The sequence below is a fragment of the Phaethon aethereus genome, assembly GCF_964289735.1.
Source record: "Phaethon aethereus genome assembly, chromosome: 1".
Lineage (NCBI taxonomy): Eukaryota > Metazoa > Chordata > Aves > Phaethontiformes > Phaethontidae > Phaethon > Phaethon aethereus.
This window is the reverse complement of record NC_138575.1, coordinates 23,392,582-23,414,368: the sequence shown is the minus strand read 5'-3', so window position 1 is coordinate 23,414,368 and position 21,787 is coordinate 23,392,582. Positions and strand designations below refer to the sequence as shown.

At 40.2% G+C, this 21,787-nt stretch overlaps 1 protein-coding gene across 1 annotated transcript in view; it reads left to right on the top strand.

Annotated features, from left to right (window-relative positions):
- Nucleotides 1-21,787, top strand: part of PLXNB2 (plexin B2) — a gene marked incomplete at its 3' end in the record, with an annotated part of 77,557 nt that overhangs the window by 47,956 nt on the left and 7,814 nt on the right. Inside the window, exons 17-29 of the mRNA XM_082014011.1 lie at nucleotides 80-188; nucleotides 2,424-2,651; nucleotides 3,133-3,309; nucleotides 3,762-3,901; nucleotides 4,970-5,070; nucleotides 7,296-7,525; nucleotides 8,515-8,696; nucleotides 9,475-9,541; nucleotides 9,640-9,786; nucleotides 13,052-13,208; nucleotides 14,180-14,280; nucleotides 15,165-15,249; nucleotides 20,404-20,558. Coding sequence (XP_081870137.1) covers nucleotides 80-188; nucleotides 2,424-2,651; nucleotides 3,133-3,309; nucleotides 3,762-3,901; nucleotides 4,970-5,070; nucleotides 7,296-7,525; nucleotides 8,515-8,696; nucleotides 9,475-9,541; nucleotides 9,640-9,786; nucleotides 13,052-13,208; nucleotides 14,180-14,280; nucleotides 15,165-15,249; nucleotides 20,404-20,558 — 1,879 coding nt within the window. The remainder of the gene's footprint in view (nucleotides 1-79; nucleotides 189-2,423; nucleotides 2,652-3,132; nucleotides 3,310-3,761; nucleotides 3,902-4,969; nucleotides 5,071-7,295; nucleotides 7,526-8,514; nucleotides 8,697-9,474; nucleotides 9,542-9,639; nucleotides 9,787-13,051; nucleotides 13,209-14,179; nucleotides 14,281-15,164; nucleotides 15,250-20,403; nucleotides 20,559-21,787) is intronic.

Genomic DNA, 21,787 nt, shown 5'->3' with positions numbered 1-21,787 from the left:
GTAGCAGTGCAAGATAAAGCAGTCTATAGCTGTGGTAGTTTGCCAATGACTTGACTCCTTTTTTAATTCTGCCTTTCAGTGGAGGGAGAAATATTACAGTAACTGGAACCGGTTTTGAGCTCATCCAGAGTTTCTCGTTGGTGGTATATGCGGAGCGTCCAGAAGCAGGGAAAACGAATCTCAAAAGGGTAATTTTCTTTCTTTCCCCTCAAAGGCATCACACTGGATGCATAACATGTAATCTGTTTAAAAAATGCATTTAAGTTTGCCCACTGTTTGAATAGATTTCTGGGTCTGCTCAGGGTTTCCGTGGAGGAAGAGCCTCCTCCTACCATCTTGACTTACTGTCCTGGTTTTGGCTGGGATAGAGTTAATTTTCCTCCTGATAGCTGGTATAGTGCTGTGTTTTGGATTTGGGATGAAAATAATGTTGATAACGCACTGATGTCCTCAGTTGTTGCTGAGCAGTCAAGGACTGTCCAGCCTTTCTTGCTGGGCTGCCAGCGAGGAGGCTGGGGGTGCACGGGGAGCTGGGAGGGGACACAGCCAGGACAGCTGACCGAAACTGGCCAAAGGAATATTCCATACCATACAATGTCATGCTCAGTGTATAAACTGGGGGAGTTGGCCAGGGAGGGGCCACGGCTCAGGAGTTAACTGGGCATCTGTCAACGGATGGTGAGCAACTGTGTTGTGCATCACTTGTTTTGCATATTCTTTTATCAATATCTTTTTTTTTCCTATCCTGTTAAACTGTCTTTATCTCAAGCCACAAGTTCTACCCTTTTTTTTCTGATTCTCTCCCACATTCCACTGCGGAGGGCAGGGTGAGCGAACTGCTGAGTGGCTGTTTTAGCTACCTGCCGGGTTAAACCACAACACTTACGTTTACTTACACCTTGCAATCTTCTGCTTTAAAATTACTTTCATTCAATATGAATATGGGTAGAAGAATTAAGCTTCAAGTGGCAAAGCGGATGTATTTCAGAATTTGAAAGTGTTTATTTTTTCTTTATCTTCCTTCTTCTTCTCCCCTGCAAGCTTTAGAGATTTGCCTGAAACAGAACACAAATTCAGACAATGCTGAGTACTCAGCTTTGCACAGTCAATGCCTTTTATTTTCTCACACCTCAGTGAACCGAGTCTTCTTTTCTTTCTTGCTTCATGCATATTCCGCCTATAGCATGTTCACAAAAAGTTGTGAAAAACAGCATTTAAAAAAAAAAAGAACCCTTCCTGCATCTCACATGAAGAAGAACTGACATTGCTGATAGTCTTAATTTCCCACTCTTCGAATGAAGATCACAACTTAATGCAATGATTGAGGACTTAAAAGTGATCTTCCAGTAAGAATATTATAAGACTTTTCCTAAGGCTGTCTCTTCAATTTAAGACTGTCGTATGATCTATATAGAGTTCGTAATATGTATATTTTCTATTATATGCATGATTCAACTTTTAAAGTATGGCAAAACCAGCTGGATTTGGGTCCATCAGAACCCTATCCTTAAAGAATTTTAAGGGGAAAATGGCCTATGTTTCTCAGGCCTTAAACTGCAAGATGTAATTATCTTGACACCTTAACTCCCAAAACAATCTTAAAAGTCTATTTAGCGTTCTTGACAGTGTTTGTCAACATTTCTTACCCCCCTTCTTATATATGCTCAGCATCTTCTCAGCACGTTAGCTTCAGCCAGCATTACATACAGCACACATTCATGGTTAAGACTAGAAACTTTTCTAATCTTTTGGTTTCCTTCCACTTATATGGCAATATTAGAAATGCAAGGGAGAAACTATCAAATTGCATTTCTCAAAATGAGAAACGGGTGGTGATAGAAGAAATGTTGAGCATTCCTATTAGTATTGTTGGCTGTGGTTGATGTTACTGAATAACTGAAGGAGTTTCTAGCATAAAAACATCTGTGCAATTGGGGATGGAGGAGAGGTGAACTGAGTTGTTACCCTGAGTAGTTGATTGACAATTGGTAAATTTTACTCCAAAATTTCACTTAGTAATTGTATTGAATTTCAGCAAGGTGTTTTACAGTGTCAGTAGAAATTAAGCTACCTGAGATACTTTACAGTACAGAAGATGATCTGGATTAAAACTGCCATGTTAACTTCTTAATCTTAGAGCATTTAATGATACCAACCCAATGTGGTGCAGAGCCACAGAATTTGGAGGCAATGGGAACTGATCTGTGGCCTAAGCTTTTTCTGCATGAATCAACAACTTATTCCCATCAAAAAATTTGTTTAATTTTCTTTTTGGACAATACCTCATACTATGTTATTTTTGCTGTATGGAAAGGATATAAATCCAGTGGTTTTATTTCTACAGTCTAAAGTTATCAACAGTTATGTACAGGAACAAGTCAAACACTAAAATGTGTATGTTCTTCTTGTCTTGTTTCTTACAGTTTGATGGAAAGCTTGTTACAAGACTCAATGAAACCACGGTGGTTTTTTCTTCCCCACCAATACTGGAAGACCCAGAAAACTATAATATTACCACTATTATTCTAATGGATCATTATCATTTGGTTGTAAAAAATGAGAGCCACTCCTTTGCCTATGTTGCAGACCCAACCTTTGAAAACTTCACAGATGGCATCAAAAAACAAGTCAACAAACTTATTAATGCTAAGGTAAACTTGTCAAGAGATAGTGGTTGCTCATTTTGTCCGTGAACCACGTATGGAATTTTTCCTTCCTTTCACGAGCCCTTAACAGCTGTTTGGTACCATACCCAAAATGCTTGGTAGAGTCCCTTACCTCTGCTAGATGATGAACATTGTCAGCTCCCCTTTCCTCCTCACTCCCCTTGTCAGACGTAGTTGCTATCTTTTTAGCCATACTTTGAGTTCCCCAGGGGTGTCCCCTCCTGCTGAGCCTGGCATTTGGAAATGCCCTCTGCCATAGAGCTCCCAAGGACTGGAGAGGACCTCTATTCTTGCCCCAGGAAGGAAAGGAGAGGAATCGCATAGTTCCCGACCCCTCTGCTCTTCTGTACACTGCAGTGCAAATCACATCTGCTGCTAAACATGATCCAGATGGAAAGTTGCAGCTCAGGACTTCTCATCTCCCAGGACTTTGCGATGATGACTTAGCCTTGTATTTTCTGTTTAGGGCAGTAACTTGAACAAAGCCATGACGATAGACGAGGCCCAGGCTTTTGTGGGTGACGAGCCTTGCAACATAAAAACACTAACTGAAACGGACTTATATTGTGAGCCACCAGAAGTACAGCCGCAACCAAAGAAACGGCAGAAGAGAGATACCATCAATAACCTTCCTGAATTCATTGTAGGTTACCTTTTCAATAGAATTTAATATCATGTGTAAGTGACACTCATACAGTGCTGCTTAATTGTTCTCCAAAGTTGTTGTAGTACTGTGAAGAAACTCCTCGCAGTTCTTTCTTCTTCCAGCTTCTGCCTGCTGTTTAGAAGACATCACATGTAAAGAGCGGTCCCAAGCTGCCAAATGTCTTCTACCTTCATTACATAGGAATGTAAAATTGTAGCTAGACAGGCTGGGGATTTTTCTTCCTCTGCTAAGCAAAACAAAATTACTTCATGGAATAAAGTGCTAGTGACCTAAATTCAGTGTAAAATATTCAGAAATGTTTCCTTTGTTTGGCAGTTCGAGCTAGAAATTCACTTAGCGAGAATTACTAAGAATTTAGAGCGCAACTGAGAAGTGAACTACTGTCTATTTGCACTTTTTGAGACAAATGCCTGTGCTTATCTAATTAGGTGAAATTTGGACTCCGGGAATGGATCCTCGGAAGGGTGGAATATGATACACGTGTGAGTGACATCCCACTGAATCTTATTTTGCCATTGGTACTTATTCCTATGATAGCAATCATCGTCATTTCTATCATCTGTTACAGGTAAGTTTCTTTAATTAGTTTTTTTTTCTTGTCCTAAAGCTTTCAAAGTATTACCTGATTGTTTTCAGGTCAGTCTACAGAAATTATCTTCATCTTTTTTTCTGAGCTGCAGAGTTAAGAAAGGGAGTTACAGCTGGAAATATGCATAAGCACCAATTTATTCCTCTCACACACACACAAATTCCTTGGTGTCAGTCAGCCCAGTCTGTCCTTCATACATAAGCACAACAATTGGTCCCAGGCTTGCCAAGCACACAATTGCAGACTGAGTTGGACGCATACATTCTTGAAATGGCAGCTAAAGTGCCTCTTGTGAAGGAGATGGCTTATTCTGTATACATATCCATCAGCATTTATGCTGCCTCAGTCAGCACTGTAGGTCTGAGCTGGATGGATTTGGCTAAGGGGTCATTTTGGCCTTTCCAGCTAAGATAAGCATTACCCACGCACAGATTTTATGATTAATGGTGAAATTCATGCTTCACAAAGGGCCAGAACAATGTCTGTATTTCACTTAAGACCTACTTAGCCCAATTTTAAGGTTAGTAATGAAGACCTTATACCTCCTGAGGGAGGGGGTGGGTTTCACTTTTATGGTGCATATCAATATAGCCGAAGCAGTGCTAAAGTGTGCGCTGTACAGCACCGACGTTCTCGTGGACCTCCTGCAGCCTTCTCAGTTACGTCCCAGACACACTCTTGGGTGGCTGAGAGCCAGTGCAGGACATGTTGCAAGCAATCTTTGTTCAGTACATACAAACTGAGTTTCTGTACTTAATATGTGATTGAAAGCATTTGTAGCTACTGCTTATTGGATTTTAAATCACTGGCCCAAGCGTGGTTTGAAGCAGCAGGGCCGTGATGGTGGCAGGTCGATATACGCGGAACGAAGGCTTGGTCCACTGCTGCAGTTCTCCTTCTCCATTATCTTTCTTCTGCCAAAGTTTAAACAGAAATCAAAACCCGGAAAATGTCCTCCAGTCCTTTGCCTTCCCACTCAGAGCTGTTGCAAATTATTTACTTTTGCAGTTCGTAACTTTTTAAAAATCTTACTTCTATTCCCTAAAGACGCAAGAGCCAACAAGCAGAACGAGAGTATGAAAAAATTAAATCGCAACTTGAAGGCCTGGAGGAGAGTGTCAGAGACCGGTGCAAGAAAGAATTCACAGGTATGACAGATATTTGCACTCCTGTGGGTCCTCTTGAGCAACCAGAAGATGGGCTGGAGCAGTGGTGCTAGCTTGCTAAAACTGTGTTCTGGGAACAAATAATTAGTAGCTCTTAATAGTGTTGATTACTGACATTGACATACAGCAGATATTTTGTTATTATATATGAAAGCAGTAAATGAAATAAAATAGGGAACTGAGGTTATTAAAGGAAATGGATAGTTTTAGTCTAAAGAAACACAAGTTAGCAACTGGGAAATAGAAACTAGTTGATATTGGGGTTACTTAAAGCCATTAATGTGAGTGGCCATTGATACGGAGGAAGGAATGTTTTGTGGTGAAAAAACGTGCACTTAGTATTTAGCACAATGGCTGTATGTGCCAAGTATGCACATTAAAAACTGTTTTCAGAGCTGCAAAATTTATTTGCAGCTATCAGCATACAAAGGGATAATTTGGCAATCTCGCAGGAAAGAAATAGCATTTTGCCCTGCTCATTGTGGGAAAACCTTAACCTTGATTTTTTGGAGCTAGCTAATTGTTCTGTGTAACTGCAGAGGCATCATCCCAGGGAAGGCAGCAGGAGGTGTGAAGGCTCAGCATTTCTACATGTTGAACTACTCATTGCAATGCTTCAGTTAGGCATCTTGAGTGCAAACACTGCACATATTGGTCTAAATGATTACCATGAAATGGCACCTCATTATCTTAATTATACTTGCTGTTGGATCATGTTGAAATAGTCTCTACTGAAAAAAACCCACATTTTATTTCTAAAGAGAAATAGATTATTTCATATTGGCAGTGGCTAAAAAGCAGGATTGAATTAAACAGCAATTTCAGGTTAGAGTTTGAAACTAATTTAAGAAGCTCAGGGTATCTCAAAGATTTTAGCCATGCTGGAAGCCTCTCCCAGTCTTGTTTTTCTGGCATTTCTGGGACAGGATGTTCTTTTCTTGTACCACCTTGTTTTCTCTGGAAAACTGACTCCTTCCAGATTCTGGACATGAACTAGACACAAATGTTTGAATCAAGAACTATTCGCAAATGGGCTTCATTTTAAACTGCATTTTGAACTGTGAATCAAGGTTAACAGCCCTCCCTCTCACGGCCTCTCCCATGGAACTTCATAGCTGTTTTTGAAGGGAGAAGGTGCCTTTCTCTTGCTGACACTCCTCATAGGGAGCTACAGAGTCCTGCTGTGCATTGGGTGGAAGGTTTCCTCTCTGTTCCACCAAGCACAAACATTGGGGAAGTAGAATGCACATCCAAGGAGTAATCCAGTTCCTAAACTGCATCCACCTTGGCTGACAGTAAAATAAAATGCCAAAGTCAAAACACGTTCTGGATCCATACTGTGAAACTGTAATGTCAACAGCATGAAGTGCAGACAGTCTAAAATACATGGGACCAAAGACAGGCAAGGAAAGGGACATCAGGAAGGAAGTAAAAATACCACAAAGCTGGAAACCACAAGATGCTTTCTCCCTCGGCTTTGCTGAATCCTATAAGACATAGAGGTAAATGAATGAGTAAGAGCAATAAAATTGCTGAGACGATAGGTCACTATATTAATTAGCACGATATTCTAGTCAATCAGCAATATTGGGTAATTGGAAAGCCTTCAGCTAGAATAGCTGCTCCAAAGGATGATTCCCTAATTGTTAAGAACTTCAGAGCTTCTGAGTCCCACAGAAACGTTTCCATCAATTGCAATGAACCATTTAACCTTCTTCCTTCCTGCCGTCCCCTTCCTTCCAATTAAATTAGCATGCTTTACACTTTAAACCTTTCTTTCTTTGATTGCTGCGTGTTTTTTAAAAGAACTTCTATTACTACCTAAACCCAGAGGGAAAAGAATTTGTATTTTAAAAAAAACAACCAAGAAAACAATATTGCAGTGTCTTTTTTTGTCTCTGTGCTATGATCCTACATTCATATACATTCATATATCCTACATTCATATATGAACTCACCCAGACATCCATTAAGGCCCTTTTTTGGATAGGCAGCAACAAGGAAACCATCTGCGCTAAAGGCAGTTATCCTCATGTCACCGTAGGATCAGCTGTGGTTGTAGTTAACAGGATAATTGGTAAAAATAGCAAGAGAAAATGTGAGATGAAATAGGGTTTTTGGTGTTGAGTTGCCTTTTCTCCATTACAAGGCACCCAAAGCTGCAGGCTTTTTTTAAATGAACCTTTAAACTGTATTGTGTATTCCAGATCTAATGATAGAGATGGAGGATCAAACAAATGATATCAACGAAGCTGGAATTCCAGTACTGGACTACAAAACCTACACGGACAGAGTCTTCTTCTTGCCCTCCAAAGATGGAGAGAAAGACGTGATGATCACGGGGAAGCTGGATATTCCCGAGGCCAGGCGGCAGACTGTGGAGCAGGCTTTGAACCAGTTCTCCAACCTCCTCAATAGCAAATCATTTCTCATTAATGTGAGTACTGAAGTAGATTCGCCTTGTCTCTTAGCTAGGCATACCTGTGTGTGCAAGACAGTAGGTTTGCAAGCACAGCTGAACCAACGTTATTAACAATAAGTGATTTTCATATGGTTCTGGTTCCACAGTAACTGCTGCAGATGCATGGCATCACAGCCAGAGCTTCCTGATGGGGCGGAGAGGCAAGATCATATTTCTGTGCCAGGTCACTTAGTATGGAGTTAGTCAACATTGCAGTGGCTGTAGGAAAACAGGTATTACCCAATCTGGCATAAAAATTGGTGTTAGAAGTTTGGTTTAGCCTTTTAAGAAACATGATTGGAGAATGCTGATTCCATCCTTGTTCGTCACAGAAGTCACCTGCAGGCAGCCATCTGCTGGATCTCTGTCCCAGAGAGGCAGAGGCTCCTCAAATGGCCTATTCGTCAGGATTGATGAGTGCTCACAGCAGCTCTGAAGAGAGTTCTAATTGCTCACTCTCAAAAGCTGAGGCTGATTGTCAGACACTTAAATATAGATTTAGGCTTCTAACTTTTTCCTCCTTTTTTTCAAATGAGGCTTCAGTGCTGAGCTAGTTAATGGTAGTGTTACAGTTTATGGCAGATGAGAGCATGTTCCCAGGTGAACTTAGATTTGTGTCTTTGCAATTTGATGTGAAAGGACTGAGAATTTGAGGGAGAGGGGACTTGGTTTTATCTTTTAAAAAATTGTCACAGAACACCTTTTTTCATTTAGGTAAAGCATCCTTCAGTTAAAGTATATAAACATTCCTTGGGTTAGTCCAGTACACTGTGTGTCTGTCTAAAAATAAATTATAGGCACCATTTTCTTATAAGTAGTTTTTTCAAACTTCTGAAAACTTTTCCATTCTGTGCTGAGGAGATTAATGTTAAAATAATATTGCTTGTCGTCTTAGTGCAGACAAGTGTTGAGGTTCTTCAGAAACCTGTCATCTGACTTGATTTTACGTTTGTTTTCTGTTTCAGTTTATTCACACGCTGGAAAACCAAAGGGAGTTCTCTGCTCGAGCTAAAGTGTATTTTGCATCTTTACTGACAGTTGCTTTACATGGAAAACTAGAATACTATACTGACATCATGAGGACGCTGTTCTTGGAACTGATGGAGCAGTATGTTGTGGCCAAAAACCCAAAGCTAATGCTAAGAAGGTTTGAATGATTGCCATATTTTCTGTAGTCCTCTGGTTTTCTGTAAATGTATTTCTTTTGCAATGTGACTATATTAAAATGCCAGCTATCCATGAAAGTCAGAAATAGCCTGGCCCAAGCATATTAGGAAGACAAGCTCACTGGGAAGAGCTGTGGAAGGCACAGGCAGAACTGCTGGCAACAGATTTCCTTATTCAAATACTGTAGTGTAGAATCTGCATTGAGATTAGTGAAACATCTACCTTACTTCAAAATACAATACCAAACATTTAATTCACTTTTTAAGCTAATTTTATTCCAAATTATCTAGCATTTATACCACACATCATCTCCATAACGAGCATACATAATCAGCCTGCATTGTGCGTTCAGTGAGGGCTTGTTCTAGTGTTTTTAACCCTGTTGTTATCCTAAATAAATTACAAAGGACCTTGCTCTGTGTATGTTGTGGCTTTGTAATCTGTAGATTATTTTCCCAGTAACTGCACATCTAGGTTAATTTTTTAGCTCTCACAGTGTAGACCCCATTTAAGACTTTGCATAAAGGATGTGTGCTTTTCAGTAATGAGTTGAAGGTACCCAGGAATGATGAGCAATACAAAGCACTTATCCTAAAGCAAGTATATGCTCTCAAGAATCTATAGGGAAATCATGCATTAGGAGAGCGCATGCAGTTAAGCATGTAAAAATATTATATTTCAAGCAAGCAATGTTTTTCTTTAAAACTTTGTCATTAAGTACCCTTACCATACTCACGGTTGGGGTTTTTTTTTTTCAGATCTGAAACGGTTGTTGAGAGAATGTTGTCTAACTGGATGTCTATTTGTTTATATCAGTACCTCAAGGTAAGATGCCTGTGGGATTTTTTATCAACAATACTTAAACATGCTGCATTGACTATATCATTGGTTTTGCTTTATTTCATTTCCTTTCCTTTAAACAGGACAATGCCGGGGAGCCTCTTTATAAATTGTTCAAAGCTATCAAACACCAGGTAGAAAAAGGCCCAGTGGATGCTGTACTAAAGAAAGCCAAGTATACATTGAATGACACAGGCTTACTGGGAGATGATGTAGAGTATACACAGTTGGTAAGCGAAGCATGATTAATATATGATAACATATTTTTTCCTCTTAAAATTCAGTCCTGTAGTGTTGAGTCTGTACATACTTTTCTGGATTTCTGTGGTCTGCATAGAAATTCTGGTCATGGGCAGGACTGTCAATAGTTTGACCAAAGCAAGTCTCCAAGCAGGAAAATAGAATTATAAAGTATCTTCCAAGTGTTAAATCCAAGTCCTGCCACTGTGGAATCCATTTCAGTAAATCCCTTTCATAATTTTCAAAGTCTGTCTGAACAGTGGTCGGGGTGTTTGGCTCCTTTCCCTTTTCCCACCTAAATTAACTGGCAACTGATTTTTGCAGAATTCTTGCACTAACATCATGCTTGAACTTCGGGTTGCCTTCCTCCCTTGTGATTGCTGCTCGACAGCATATCAAAACGTCATTTTAGAGATCATGTTCGCTCTGCAATCTCCAAAGCACTTTATGAACCTATTTCTTCACTTCTTCCTGTGCAAGTCAAACTCTCCTGAACATGGGCATCCCAACTGGCCTTGAAAGGGGTTTATTTCCCCCTAAGGAAGTAATTCCCTACAGCGATGAGGGGAAGCTGCCTCTACAGGCAGTTCTGGAGACCCATGTTAGGTGCTTCAAGTGGGATGAATTGGACATCCCTGCCCCAGGAACTGCCCATCTGAGCTCCACCGCCTCCTGAATCTGATCACCAGTGCCATGGTCCAGTTCTCTTCTATTACAAATTCTGCTTTGAGTTAATTCTGCTCGCTGCCACAAATTTCCACCACTTTTTCAACCAGATTCCAGCACACAGATTCACTGTCTTTTTAAAAAACTGAAGCAGCCCGCTCCTTAGCTGTTTAGGGAGCGAAAATTCTAGTTTTACTTTTTCTGACAGTCTTGCTGGTTTTCTTCAGGATACAGTGTAATGAATATCAAAGATGCACAAACTGTCCTTCAAAGACCAACACAGGAATTTTTTTTCCCCCTCTGATTTCTTTTATTGAGACATTAGGAGCCATTTGTGGTTGTCTCCAACTGAGAAGGATGCAGTGACATATCTGCAGTGTGGAAAGAGAAACTTAATAAAAAGCTTTATTAAGTCCTGCTTAAAAAAAAAAAAAATCACCATTTTGTGTATTCTGAAGGGATGCTGATGGGTTGGCTGATGTGAGGAGATTGCGGTAGGACTTTCACTCACAGAATCACTAGACTGTGACCTGGTCTGGCTGGAGGAAAAGGGTGTGCTGGGCAAGAAGAAATATTTTAAGTTCAATTGATATTTTGGGGATTACTTGAGTTGTCATCTTCATATCTGAGCTGAAAGTGCCACCCATAGAAACCACACTAACAATGCTGGTTATATTTTCTCTTGTGTATGGAGAACAAAATTTACTTGCACTGTACATCGTGTAAGACTTAATGGCAATAATTCTTTATTCAGTCTGTTTCTTTTCATAAAAAAGCCAGTGCCTGCAATTAAGCTAAATGAATGCAGTGTGAAAGCAGAAAATTTGTGTATGCAATCAGATGTAGGCACAACAAGCATACTAGCTAGATATTAAACATTATAACATTGTATAATAGCAGTATTTGGTCCAGATTTACAGATTTTCCATCAAACAAAGATTTTATGTGTGTGCATGCATGGAAGATGATGAGAGAGATACATATGTATGAAGAAAGATTATGAAGGGGGTTACTATTGCTGTAAATTATTGGGGTCTATGGTGTGATGATGACATTGTGGTAACTGTGAAGAGTTAGGGAGCATTTTTGCACCAAGGTAGGTTAAAGCATGAGTTAATTAGTTCACTTCTGCCTGAAAGTGAGACACGGTGAGAAAGTACAGTATAGAGCAGTTGTCTGCTCTCTAATTGTTCTTATTTAAAAGACGAATCTGTTTTGCATCGCTGGTTACACTGACATGCTGCATACTGAACCAGCAGCAAAATCATGTCTAATTACCATAAAGCTAATAGGAAAAGGAAGGTGAAATCTCATTATTAGTTTGAGAGTTCTGTCAAGGGACAGTGCAATCATGTTTAATTTGACTGCCGTATGGCATAGCTTTTCTTCACTGTTTAAAAATACCAGCCATGCAAGTTTATTTCTGAGGCTTGAGATGATAAATTCAGGCATTATGGTTGGCAGGACCGTATGTATCTGAGAGCTGCGGTGCTTCGGATGTGCCTTGCCTCCAAAGCTACCTGACAGGCAAAAGATCCACGAGGGCTCTGAGCTGTTGTACTGACTCAGCTCACAAAAGAAAGAGGCTTTTCATAACATAGGGTTTTGTGGTTTTCATCCTTCTGCAGAGGTTTCCTGGCCATTGTTTTCTCATTTGCCTTTGTCTCTATTAAAACTCACACTTACATAGTGAAGCTACTTTTAAAAAAATCAGTTTAGATTTAGCAAATTACAGGCTTTCAAGAAATTCTCTTTAATGTGAAAAAAACCCATGTCAATACTATCCAAAAACAGTAATATTCTAGAACTAGCATAAACTAGTTCGGTGTATTTCCTGGAGCTATTAGTTATTCTGACAACAGTAAGCAGTAACTGAAGTCTTCAAACACCAAAGATTATATAAATGGCTTTTATATATACATATATATTCGTGTCTGCCTGCAAGTATGTGTGTATTTATATGTGTCTAATGAACAGCTGGTAACAGGAGGTAAAGTTACGGGAGCTGAACAAGTCACTGCTCATCAGTTGAGCCATGTTAAATCGCCATATGCACAGACCTAGTCCGCTCGACTGGAGAAGTAAAACCACGACCATGAAGACAGCGTAAAGGAAGGCAAAAGCACACAATAGTCTAGGAGTTCAGCAAAGTGCAGCTCAAATGATTATTGGGAACTCATTAAGTTTGCACACTGCATTACTTGTGCTCTTCTATGTTCCAAGTTATCAGGCTATATGAGAAGCAGGTAACCAGTCAGTGATCCAACTGCTTTGTTTTTGTGTGTCCCTCTTTATTAAATTCCCAAGACTCAATAATAGTAGCACATGAGACATGAGTAAATCTATTCTGCATCTTTTCTGTTTTGTCATAGTGGCAGGAATTAGCTGGAATTTATGATAGCTGGTTGGCTGCATAACAGCAAAGGATCCCTCAAATAATCCATACTCCCATTGCACATATGTGCTGCTGTGCAATAATCGTTGCATAGTGGATTTTAGATATTGTTTGCATTTAAATCACGCAGAAAAACAGATTCAGAGGTAATTCAGCGCTGATTTGACTTAACCATGTACATTCTTTTTTTACAGACAGTAAATGTATATGTACAAGATGGAGGAACTGATTCCATACCTGTGAAAGTGCTGAACTGTGATACTATATCACAAGTAAAGGAAAAGATAATAGATCAAGTCTATCGAAATCTGCCGTGTTCTCAGTGGCCAAAAGCTGAAAGTGTAGTTCTTGGTAGGTAGCTATGTGTGATATTATATTGAGCAGGTGAAACATGTTGTGTGATTTTGTACTTTCCCAAAAAATGTCTATAAAATTTTTTTTTATTTTAATTCATGTTCAGCTGGATGCAAAAATACAGCATATTGCAGCAATCTTAATATGCATTAAAAATTAATGCTTTCTTACAGGGTTCTTTTTCCTGACTCTTAAAGTTTTGGTGTTCTGTCATTAGTGTGCAAAGAGCCTGTTAATGACTGTTAGCACAAATGTATTCATGTCTGACAGAGTCGGTATCTCAGGTACTAATTAATGTGATAATGACAGCATGGACAATTAACTGATGGAGAAGCAATGATGCAATTTCAGAAACTGGTACTGATTTTGACTTGTCTTTATCTTGGTTATTCAAAAGAATTATAACTTACAGGAGCTGCACTTTTAGGAGATGATGAGCCACCCAGCCTCTGAAAAATCATCCTCCTTGAAGGCTTTCAAAATTGCTGTTCTTCTCTTGAGAAAAAAAAAAATTGACATAACTTAAAAGGCCTAATAGTCTCATAATAAAAGCTCCAATTAATAGTTTTGCAATGTCTTCATTACTGCCTTAATCTGAAAGTGCAGAATGCAATTCTTGCTCTTCAGAAAATCCTAGTAAATTCCCTAAACATGCCTTTTCTATTCCATACATTCTATTTTGGACTGATAGCAGTTCTTGTTATATGTATTTGTAGTATTCTGTGCAAAGGAATTTGACTTTCTATGGAAAGTAATCAGAAGTCATGTCCATGGTTAGGAGCAGTTCATGCAAACTTCTGTAATAAAGACCAAACTATTAAGCAGTAAAACACCCTCATCGTGGCATGTGCCAAATTACTTCTTTTAATGTTCCACAATGCATCAGTGGGTCTCTAAACTACGTTCTTGCTGTAGTTATTTTTGCACATGGTTAAAAACTGTTTTTTCTCATTTTTATTACCCCTTAGAGTGGCGTCCAGGTTCTACTGCACAGATCCTCTCAGACTTGGATTTAACATCCCAAAGAGATGGCAGATGGAAACGTATCAACACACTAATGCATTATAATGTAAGGAGGTGTTTCAGAGCAGTTGTTCGCATCTGTTAACTGTTCTCTAGTAATAAATAAAATCTTTATTTGTTTTTAGAGAAACTTCTGTGCTACATAAAGAATCAAAAAAAAAAACCCTAGCTCTGGGTCTAGGCAGTAAAAGCTTGGGAGTGTGAGAGGCTAGGTCTAGACACACTGCCCAAATATCTTACCAAAAACATATCACTTAAATGCCAGCACTTTGGTTTCCTCATCATTGCAGTGTCTAAATCCAAATTCCCTTTTGAACATTCAAAAGTTCTTTTTGCTAGGTCTCGTATTCATCTCTTCTTTTCTCTACCACTTCCTACCCCTGAGAATTGTTTTTGTCCTTGCTCTGCTGCTAAATAGATTTTGGGTTGGTCTGGTTTGTTCAACAGCCCGGTGAGGAGAGCAGATGTTGACGTTTTTGTACTGTCTGTTTTAGGTTTCGGACTGTGCACTCTACCAACCACTTGCAAACTGCTTACCTTCCCTTCGTATGCTATTTATTGCTTTCTAACAACAGAAACCCCAACTAGGAAAGATAGAAGTTAGTTTTCCCTCAGAAAACTTCATTATAAACTTCGTTTTTGTACAAAGGGCGCCCACAGCGGGTAGAGGAACCACTGAAGTCTTGTTGATGCTTCTCGCATTTTCAGTAATCTCAGAGGAGGCGTTGATGGGATTTCTTCTTAAAGGAAGGGGAGGGAGTCTGTTCTGAATTGCAGAGCCAGTTGCCCAAGAAGACTTTGAAGGGCAGCATTAATCATAGGTCCAGATTCCCTGCCAAAGGTTACAGAAACCGCAGTTTAGACACTAAGAAAGAGGTTCAGTAGTGCATACTTCTTTCGAATAACATCCCTGTGTTTGTATTTTCAAAGGTCCGAGATGGTGCCACACTCATCTTATCAAAAATGGGAATTTCCCAGCAGCCAGAGGATAATCAGCAAGATGTCCCAGGGGAGAGTAAGTATCTTGTGGTTTCATTACCTCCCAAAATGACTAGAAGTCAAAACCCACACAGACAGAGTGACCCTGCTGTCTTGATCTTGTTTATCAAGCATGTCTGTGGAGCTAGATATTCCCCACCAGACTATATAGGGCTTATTTGTTGTGTGTTACCCACCGCACTCTTGCAATGGTTTTCTTTGTCCTCCTATAAAAGCCACGTTCATTCCATATGTGTTATCTCTTTAGATGAAGTGTTTTCCACAATTCCTTTGTTCTCCTTGAGGTTTGCAATCCACTGTAAGTTAGTGTCAGGAATTTCCTTAAAATGTTTCCTCTCTTTCACATCACTAAAGCAGCTGTTGCATAATTCTGGTATTGCTGTCTGCTACAGTATGCTGGACTTCTCAACATGGAAGACAACCTGTTAGCTTGCAATCTGTCTTTTAAAGCTTTAACTTCTACATGTTAGTGTTCTGTCTAGACCAATTTCCTTTATCTCAAAACCTCTTGAGACACAATATCCATTATAGCCTAAAATGTACTCAGATTTTAATGGAAGTATTTACTTGTAAATTTATGTTGTCACGTGTTTCCTTTACATTTCAGATGTTCAATTTCTCCTTTTCTTTGTCATTATATTTATTTTACACAAGGTAGAAGTTAGATTTATGGAATGATAATTGTTGAGATCATTCTTCTATGAACTCTTTTGATATGCTTTTCTGTCTAGCACTGATTGCAAAAGTCATTGCTTCACCTAATAGTTTCATTCCTTTAAACAGATTTACTGTTCTTAGATTTAATAGGTTTCAAGGGCTGGGCAGTCAAACAGATTGGAAATAATATGCCAGAAATGTACACTTTTCAAGAAGATGGCTCTCAGATGGTAGCTCTGACGTGTATCGCTATTTAACAAAAATGTGCAGAATTCCATTTGATTTGTGTTGAGTCTTGGCCAGGAAATGAGGACAGGCAGAGTTACTTGCCATTTACTTTTTACTCTGTCCTCCTGGATGCTTTCTGTTGAGACTTTCTCCAACATCCTTGAAGGATCTTCTAATGGTCGTGGCTACGCCTCTGCTGCTGTCTTCTCACTCCTTTACTGCAAGTGCCTGCCACAGTTGGCCCAGGGGTGGCTACTCTGTCACAGCAGGTGCCAACCCCGCATGTTGACTTAAAAAGCCATCCAGTTTAATATAGAGAAGCGCAGCGGGGCAGGAGGATGGTTCCCAGTCCCTGTTCAGTTTGGTTGCACCGATTGCTGAGATAACAGCTGAGGCGGTGGTCGCCTCCGCTCTAAAGAAGTGGAGTGGACCATGAGTGGAGCCTGGTGGTGTCCTTAGCTTGCGCTGCTTGCTTAACACAGAGTAGTGTTCAGTCACCCGTTCTGGGCTCCTGGACTCCACCCTCCCCACCTCGCTACCCTTGTGGCAGGCAGTAGAGGACCAGACCATGCAGTTTTGGTTTTTGTTGGTTGTTGTTTTTTTTCTTTCCTCCTCCTCTATGATTACATCTTTAGCTATGATTCAGTATGATGAAGCGTTTTGAACATACATGATCTCTACTCCAAGATGAACTCCTTAGTTATACATGTGGCATACTAAATTGTAAAGAGAAAGCAGACTTCTGGGGACAGTGCTGTCACCGAAGGGCTCTGGTACACAAGAGAAAAATCTGCAGAGAGAATTCAGATGCCAAAGTATGGAGTGAAGATGACTCCCACCATGTTTCTTCTCCACATCCTGTCTTGCACCATGGTAGTGTACAAATTTGGGAAGATGGCATTTCATGCCAGGCCAGCCCATTTTCTTTAGCGCCAAAGGGTGCTATCTGGTGCCAACTTGTTCTTTTGGAAAGCCATAAAATGTTACGAAGCTAGTGCAAAGCGAGAGCCCGCAGTGACAGCGATTTGTGAGACGCTATGTGTATAAAAGGGAGAGGAGAGGGTCAGAGGCTTCCCCTCCCACACATACACGTTTATATGACACAGGGATTTACAGGGTAGGAATAAATAGAAATCCTATCCCAGCTCTATGAATGAGGCTTGTGACAAAGTGCTTTTGCTTTTATTCAGAGTCTCTCATTAACTTGCACCTTTTGCGTTGAGAAGTGTCAGCTGAAGCCATTGACTGTCTGCCAAAGTGCTAGGCTTTCCACAGAACGAAAATGTAAAACCATGTTCAGGGATGTTGCTCTAAAACCTGGCATTGCTTCCGCGCTGCTTTTGATTCACAGCTGCTAACAGGAAGACACTAGAAGCTGGAGGTTGTGACAAATTAAATGCAGCATCTTTTGCTTCTGGAGATTATAAGTGCAATTACTAATTTGTATCAAGATGGAGAATGGTTTCAATGATTTCATGCTAGTATTTCTGTACTGAACTATAAGCCAAAACAACACACTCTGTTATTCTGGGGTTTTTCTCTGGGTTATTGTTTTCCTTTTTAAATGTTGAATAAAAATAGACAGAGGGTTGCAGATGAGAGATGCTGATAGACTAATGCTGAATAAAAATAGACAGAGATTGCAGATCCGTGTCGGGCAGCCCTTCCTTCACCTCCATGGAGCAGTGTATTCACAGCGGGGGAAGAGACTGGAGGGAAGCTAATTTGCTGCAGGCCACGCAAAGGGAAAGGGGCTGCATCGCCTGTCACCATCTCACTTGCCTCCATCATGTTTACATCACAGTTCATACCACTATAATTAGTCAGCGCAGTCAATATTTGGCATTAACCTCCCCCAGCATTATTTTGTGTTGGCCAAAGAATTCCCAAGGGCCAAGACAAAGAGTTCGGAGGCAAGCATTTGACCCAGTGGGCACAGTCTTCTCCCCGCTTACGGCTTGACGCATAATGTGGCTACCGCGATAAAAAAGGAGGTGCTTTCCCCTATCTTTTATTTTCTTCACCTCCTACTTTTCCATTGGGGAAAATATTATCTCACGGAAATGTTATTTTCGCTTAGCAACCATACTGCTGACACGGTTTGTTGCCCCATGTTCTGAATTTCTTTTCCTCTTTCTTCCTGCTATTTTTAGTCATGAAGTGGGATCTTGGTGTGGCAGAAGTTCATCTGGTTGAGCTGTGGTCTCTTAATCCCTACTTTCCTATGAAATAACTACTTTTTCACTAGTAGCCAATTCTGTTGTTGCTAAACGAACACGGACCACGTTCAGCTGCCCATAAGGGCCAGTAATCCCAGTGGAAACACCTTCGGTCGTTTCTCTTCTCTCCACAGTTAAACTGGGCCATATGCCATCAGGAGGGCACAGAGAGGATAAATTCCTTTGAATCAAAGGAGGGAGCAGAAGTGTAAAATAGTTTCTGCTCTAACTGCGTGATTTGATCTATTAATTTACACAAGTAAATAGCAGGCATTGCAACAGAAATTCCAGAGTTCAGGCCCAGCAGCGGTTCGTGCCGTACTGGCAGGTGATTGCTATGAAAGGTATCGATTGCGAAATCGCAGCTGCTTCAAAACAAAGTGATAGCTTTTATTTCTTTCTTGCTTCATTCACATGAACTTCCAAGTCAAATTAAGGACTCTCAAAGGACAACGTGATTTAATATGGGGTTTGTTTTTTTTTCCCTAGCTGGTTGAAAAGAAGTAAAGGCCCCAGAAGATTGCATCACTAATGCTTTTCGTGAGGATATATGAAGTAGATTCACGTAGAAGTATTGGCTTGGCCAGATTACACATAAATGTTATTTTCCCCTGTGATGTAAAATATCAAACATATATGCAAGCTGGTAAATTTAATGCAGCTGTTGAGGGACTTAGTTAATAAACTACTATGGCCGAAGATTTGAAAGGACAAAATTCATGCAATTAGAAACTGGTATTTTCTGCTGTTACTGGGATTCAGTTAACGTTAGATACGTATATTAAAGCATAAAACTTAGCAGTAATGCAAAATAATTTGTGCAATAGGGCTGAATCACAATTTTTATGGGGAAAATAAATTCCACATTTTTAAGATATCAGTGATTTAAAATGCACCGATTCGGTAGCTTCCACTGGAAAAGCGCCATTGATTTTAGGGACTATACCAAGGAGATACAAAAATTCAGAAATTAAAGGAAGAACAAGCAAAACCAGGAGATTTGAAACTAAGTTTGTGACACTGAATTTTTTTTCAAGGGATATTAATTGCAAGTTAAAGCAATTGTATCATTTCTTTTAGAACTGTTCGTAACAAAAGATTCTCAGGTGTAGAGTTTGTCTGAAGATTCATGTTGATGCTCAAATGCAAGACTCCCTTTATTCCGCTGCGTGATCATTGAACTAAGCTCAGGGACCAGATGCATGACCAAGCCATGGATAGCATAGCGAGGCACTGTAATCACATGAGCTGTCATTACCATCCAGGTGCTTACTCCTGTTTCTGCTATAGGTAACAGACTTGGTGTGACTCTTTCTCTGGTTTGAGCTATCAATACCGACAAACAAATTTTTAAAAATCTTATTATAATGGATTATGGATTTGCAGCAGTCATTACCTGTGTCTGCTGGAGTTCATGTCTTTTCAACACAGGGATGCATTTTTCCTTCTTTCAGCTACAAAGTCAAGTGGTGCTGGTCAAATGCTGATAAAGGCAGGTTTGAACTGAGTTACCTTACTTTGAACTCAGCAGTCAGCGTAAAAATGTAAATTGTAATGGTGATAACTAGAAAAAAGGTTGAGATAATAAATTCTTAGATTGCCACTGCCAAATTAACCAGAGCTGCTACAACAATATCTTGCCTTGCAACTGGAGTAGGCTACGATCACTCTTTCTGTGGTGGCTGTTGGGTCAGACCTAGCTGAGTTTCTGTAACTTGATCATGTCTCCAAGAATTCACAAAGGGGTAGAATACTTAAGTGTGTGGACCTCAAAAAATACACATACTGTGCTTACGTGACTAAACAGGAGTTTTCTTATTGTGTGATTCCTTCCTCTCCCTTTGCTCTTGACAAAAGCAAGCTTTTTCAGCTTATGTATTATTGAACATCTAGTACTTGAGTTCTGTATGGACGGGAACAGAGTAATCGAGATCCTCTTGGCAAGAGGACAGGTATGTTAAGGGTAGGGAGTAAAGATCTTGCAGGTACTTACGTATGTGATTATTTTCGTGTTGCTGTTTTTTGTGGGGGGTGTTTTTTGTAATTATTGTGATTACTGTTTCTAGGGCATGCACTCCTGGAAGATGAAAATAAGGTCTGGCATCTAGTCCGGCCAGTAGATGAAATAGATGAAGGTAAATCAAAGCGGGGCAGCGTGAAAGAAAAAGAGAGGACCAAAGCTATTACAGAAATCTACCTGACCAGACTTCTTTCTGTGAAGGTAGGGCTCAGATGTGCCACAGTTAGTTACACTTTACTTCTATAGATTTTGAGGTACAACTAAAGAAAATGATGCAACTATTAGTCATGCATTTGGCTGCAATTTTGAATAGGTGTCATGTACATACAAGCTGGTGTTCAGGGCTGCAAGTGATTGATATGCTCTGAGGAACATGACTGGGAAAGAGATAAAATATAACTCCTGATCAAAGCTCAGAACCATGATTATGTGTTTGTTAAAGATTTTTCTTGCAAGACAAAGATGGATATTCTCTCGTGCCACCTGTTTAGATAATATTTTGTTGGGTTTTCTTTTGAACCAAATGCTTTATAAACTGCTAGAGAGCCTTATATTTCCCTGTTCTTGTGTGTGACCAATGCTGCAGTATAACCTAGAAAAAATAAAAATGTTTTAAAAGAATCCTTATTGTCCTTTTAAAGTATTTTTAGTGCTTATACTGCAGGATGGATCACAAGGAAAATAATTTTGCAAAGCATTCCTCCTTCAGAAAGAATTTAGAATAATGTGTTTGTTGACCCTAAAGCCAGGCTCCTCATGAAAATGAGGGTGTTTGGGCTCCAGCTAAGGCCATTTGTCCAAGTGTGAAAGTGGATGTGAAGGAAAGTCTGTGCATAGATGTCATAGACTCAGGACACAGAGCCAGCAAGATGCTTACATCCATCTCTTCTCTTAATAACTCCTTTGCAGCCACCACTTTTCTATTCCCAATAGCTAGTTTATAGATGATTACCCGTCTGGAGCTTTATTAACTCATACAGAGCTGGTGAGATGTTATGGCTGGGACCACAGCTACTCCTACAACCTAAGGACTGTCAGTGTGTCCTTGCTGACAGCAGAGTGGCTTAGGGCTCCTTGCCTTCTCAGTCCCTGTCCTGTTCTGAGGCTGGCAGCTGGAGTGATGGTGAGGGAGAGGATGCAGCCCTTCAAATGTGTCCGTAGGGCCAACCAGCTGAGCAGGGATGAACTGCATGTGGCCTCAACAGGGTCATCTCTAAAACAAGGGGACAGTCTCTGAGGTTGCAGTCTCTAAGGTCCAGGCAGATGCAGGAATCCAACCAAGCACACAGCCCTCCTGGGACACTTCACACCTTGGGCTCGGTGGAGCTCATGGAGCTGCGCCAGACTGGGTGTCTGATGAGACCCAAGTGCTTGTCCTTAAACAAAAAGTCAAATGCTCACTGGTACTTTTCCCTCTCTGTTTCTAAAAA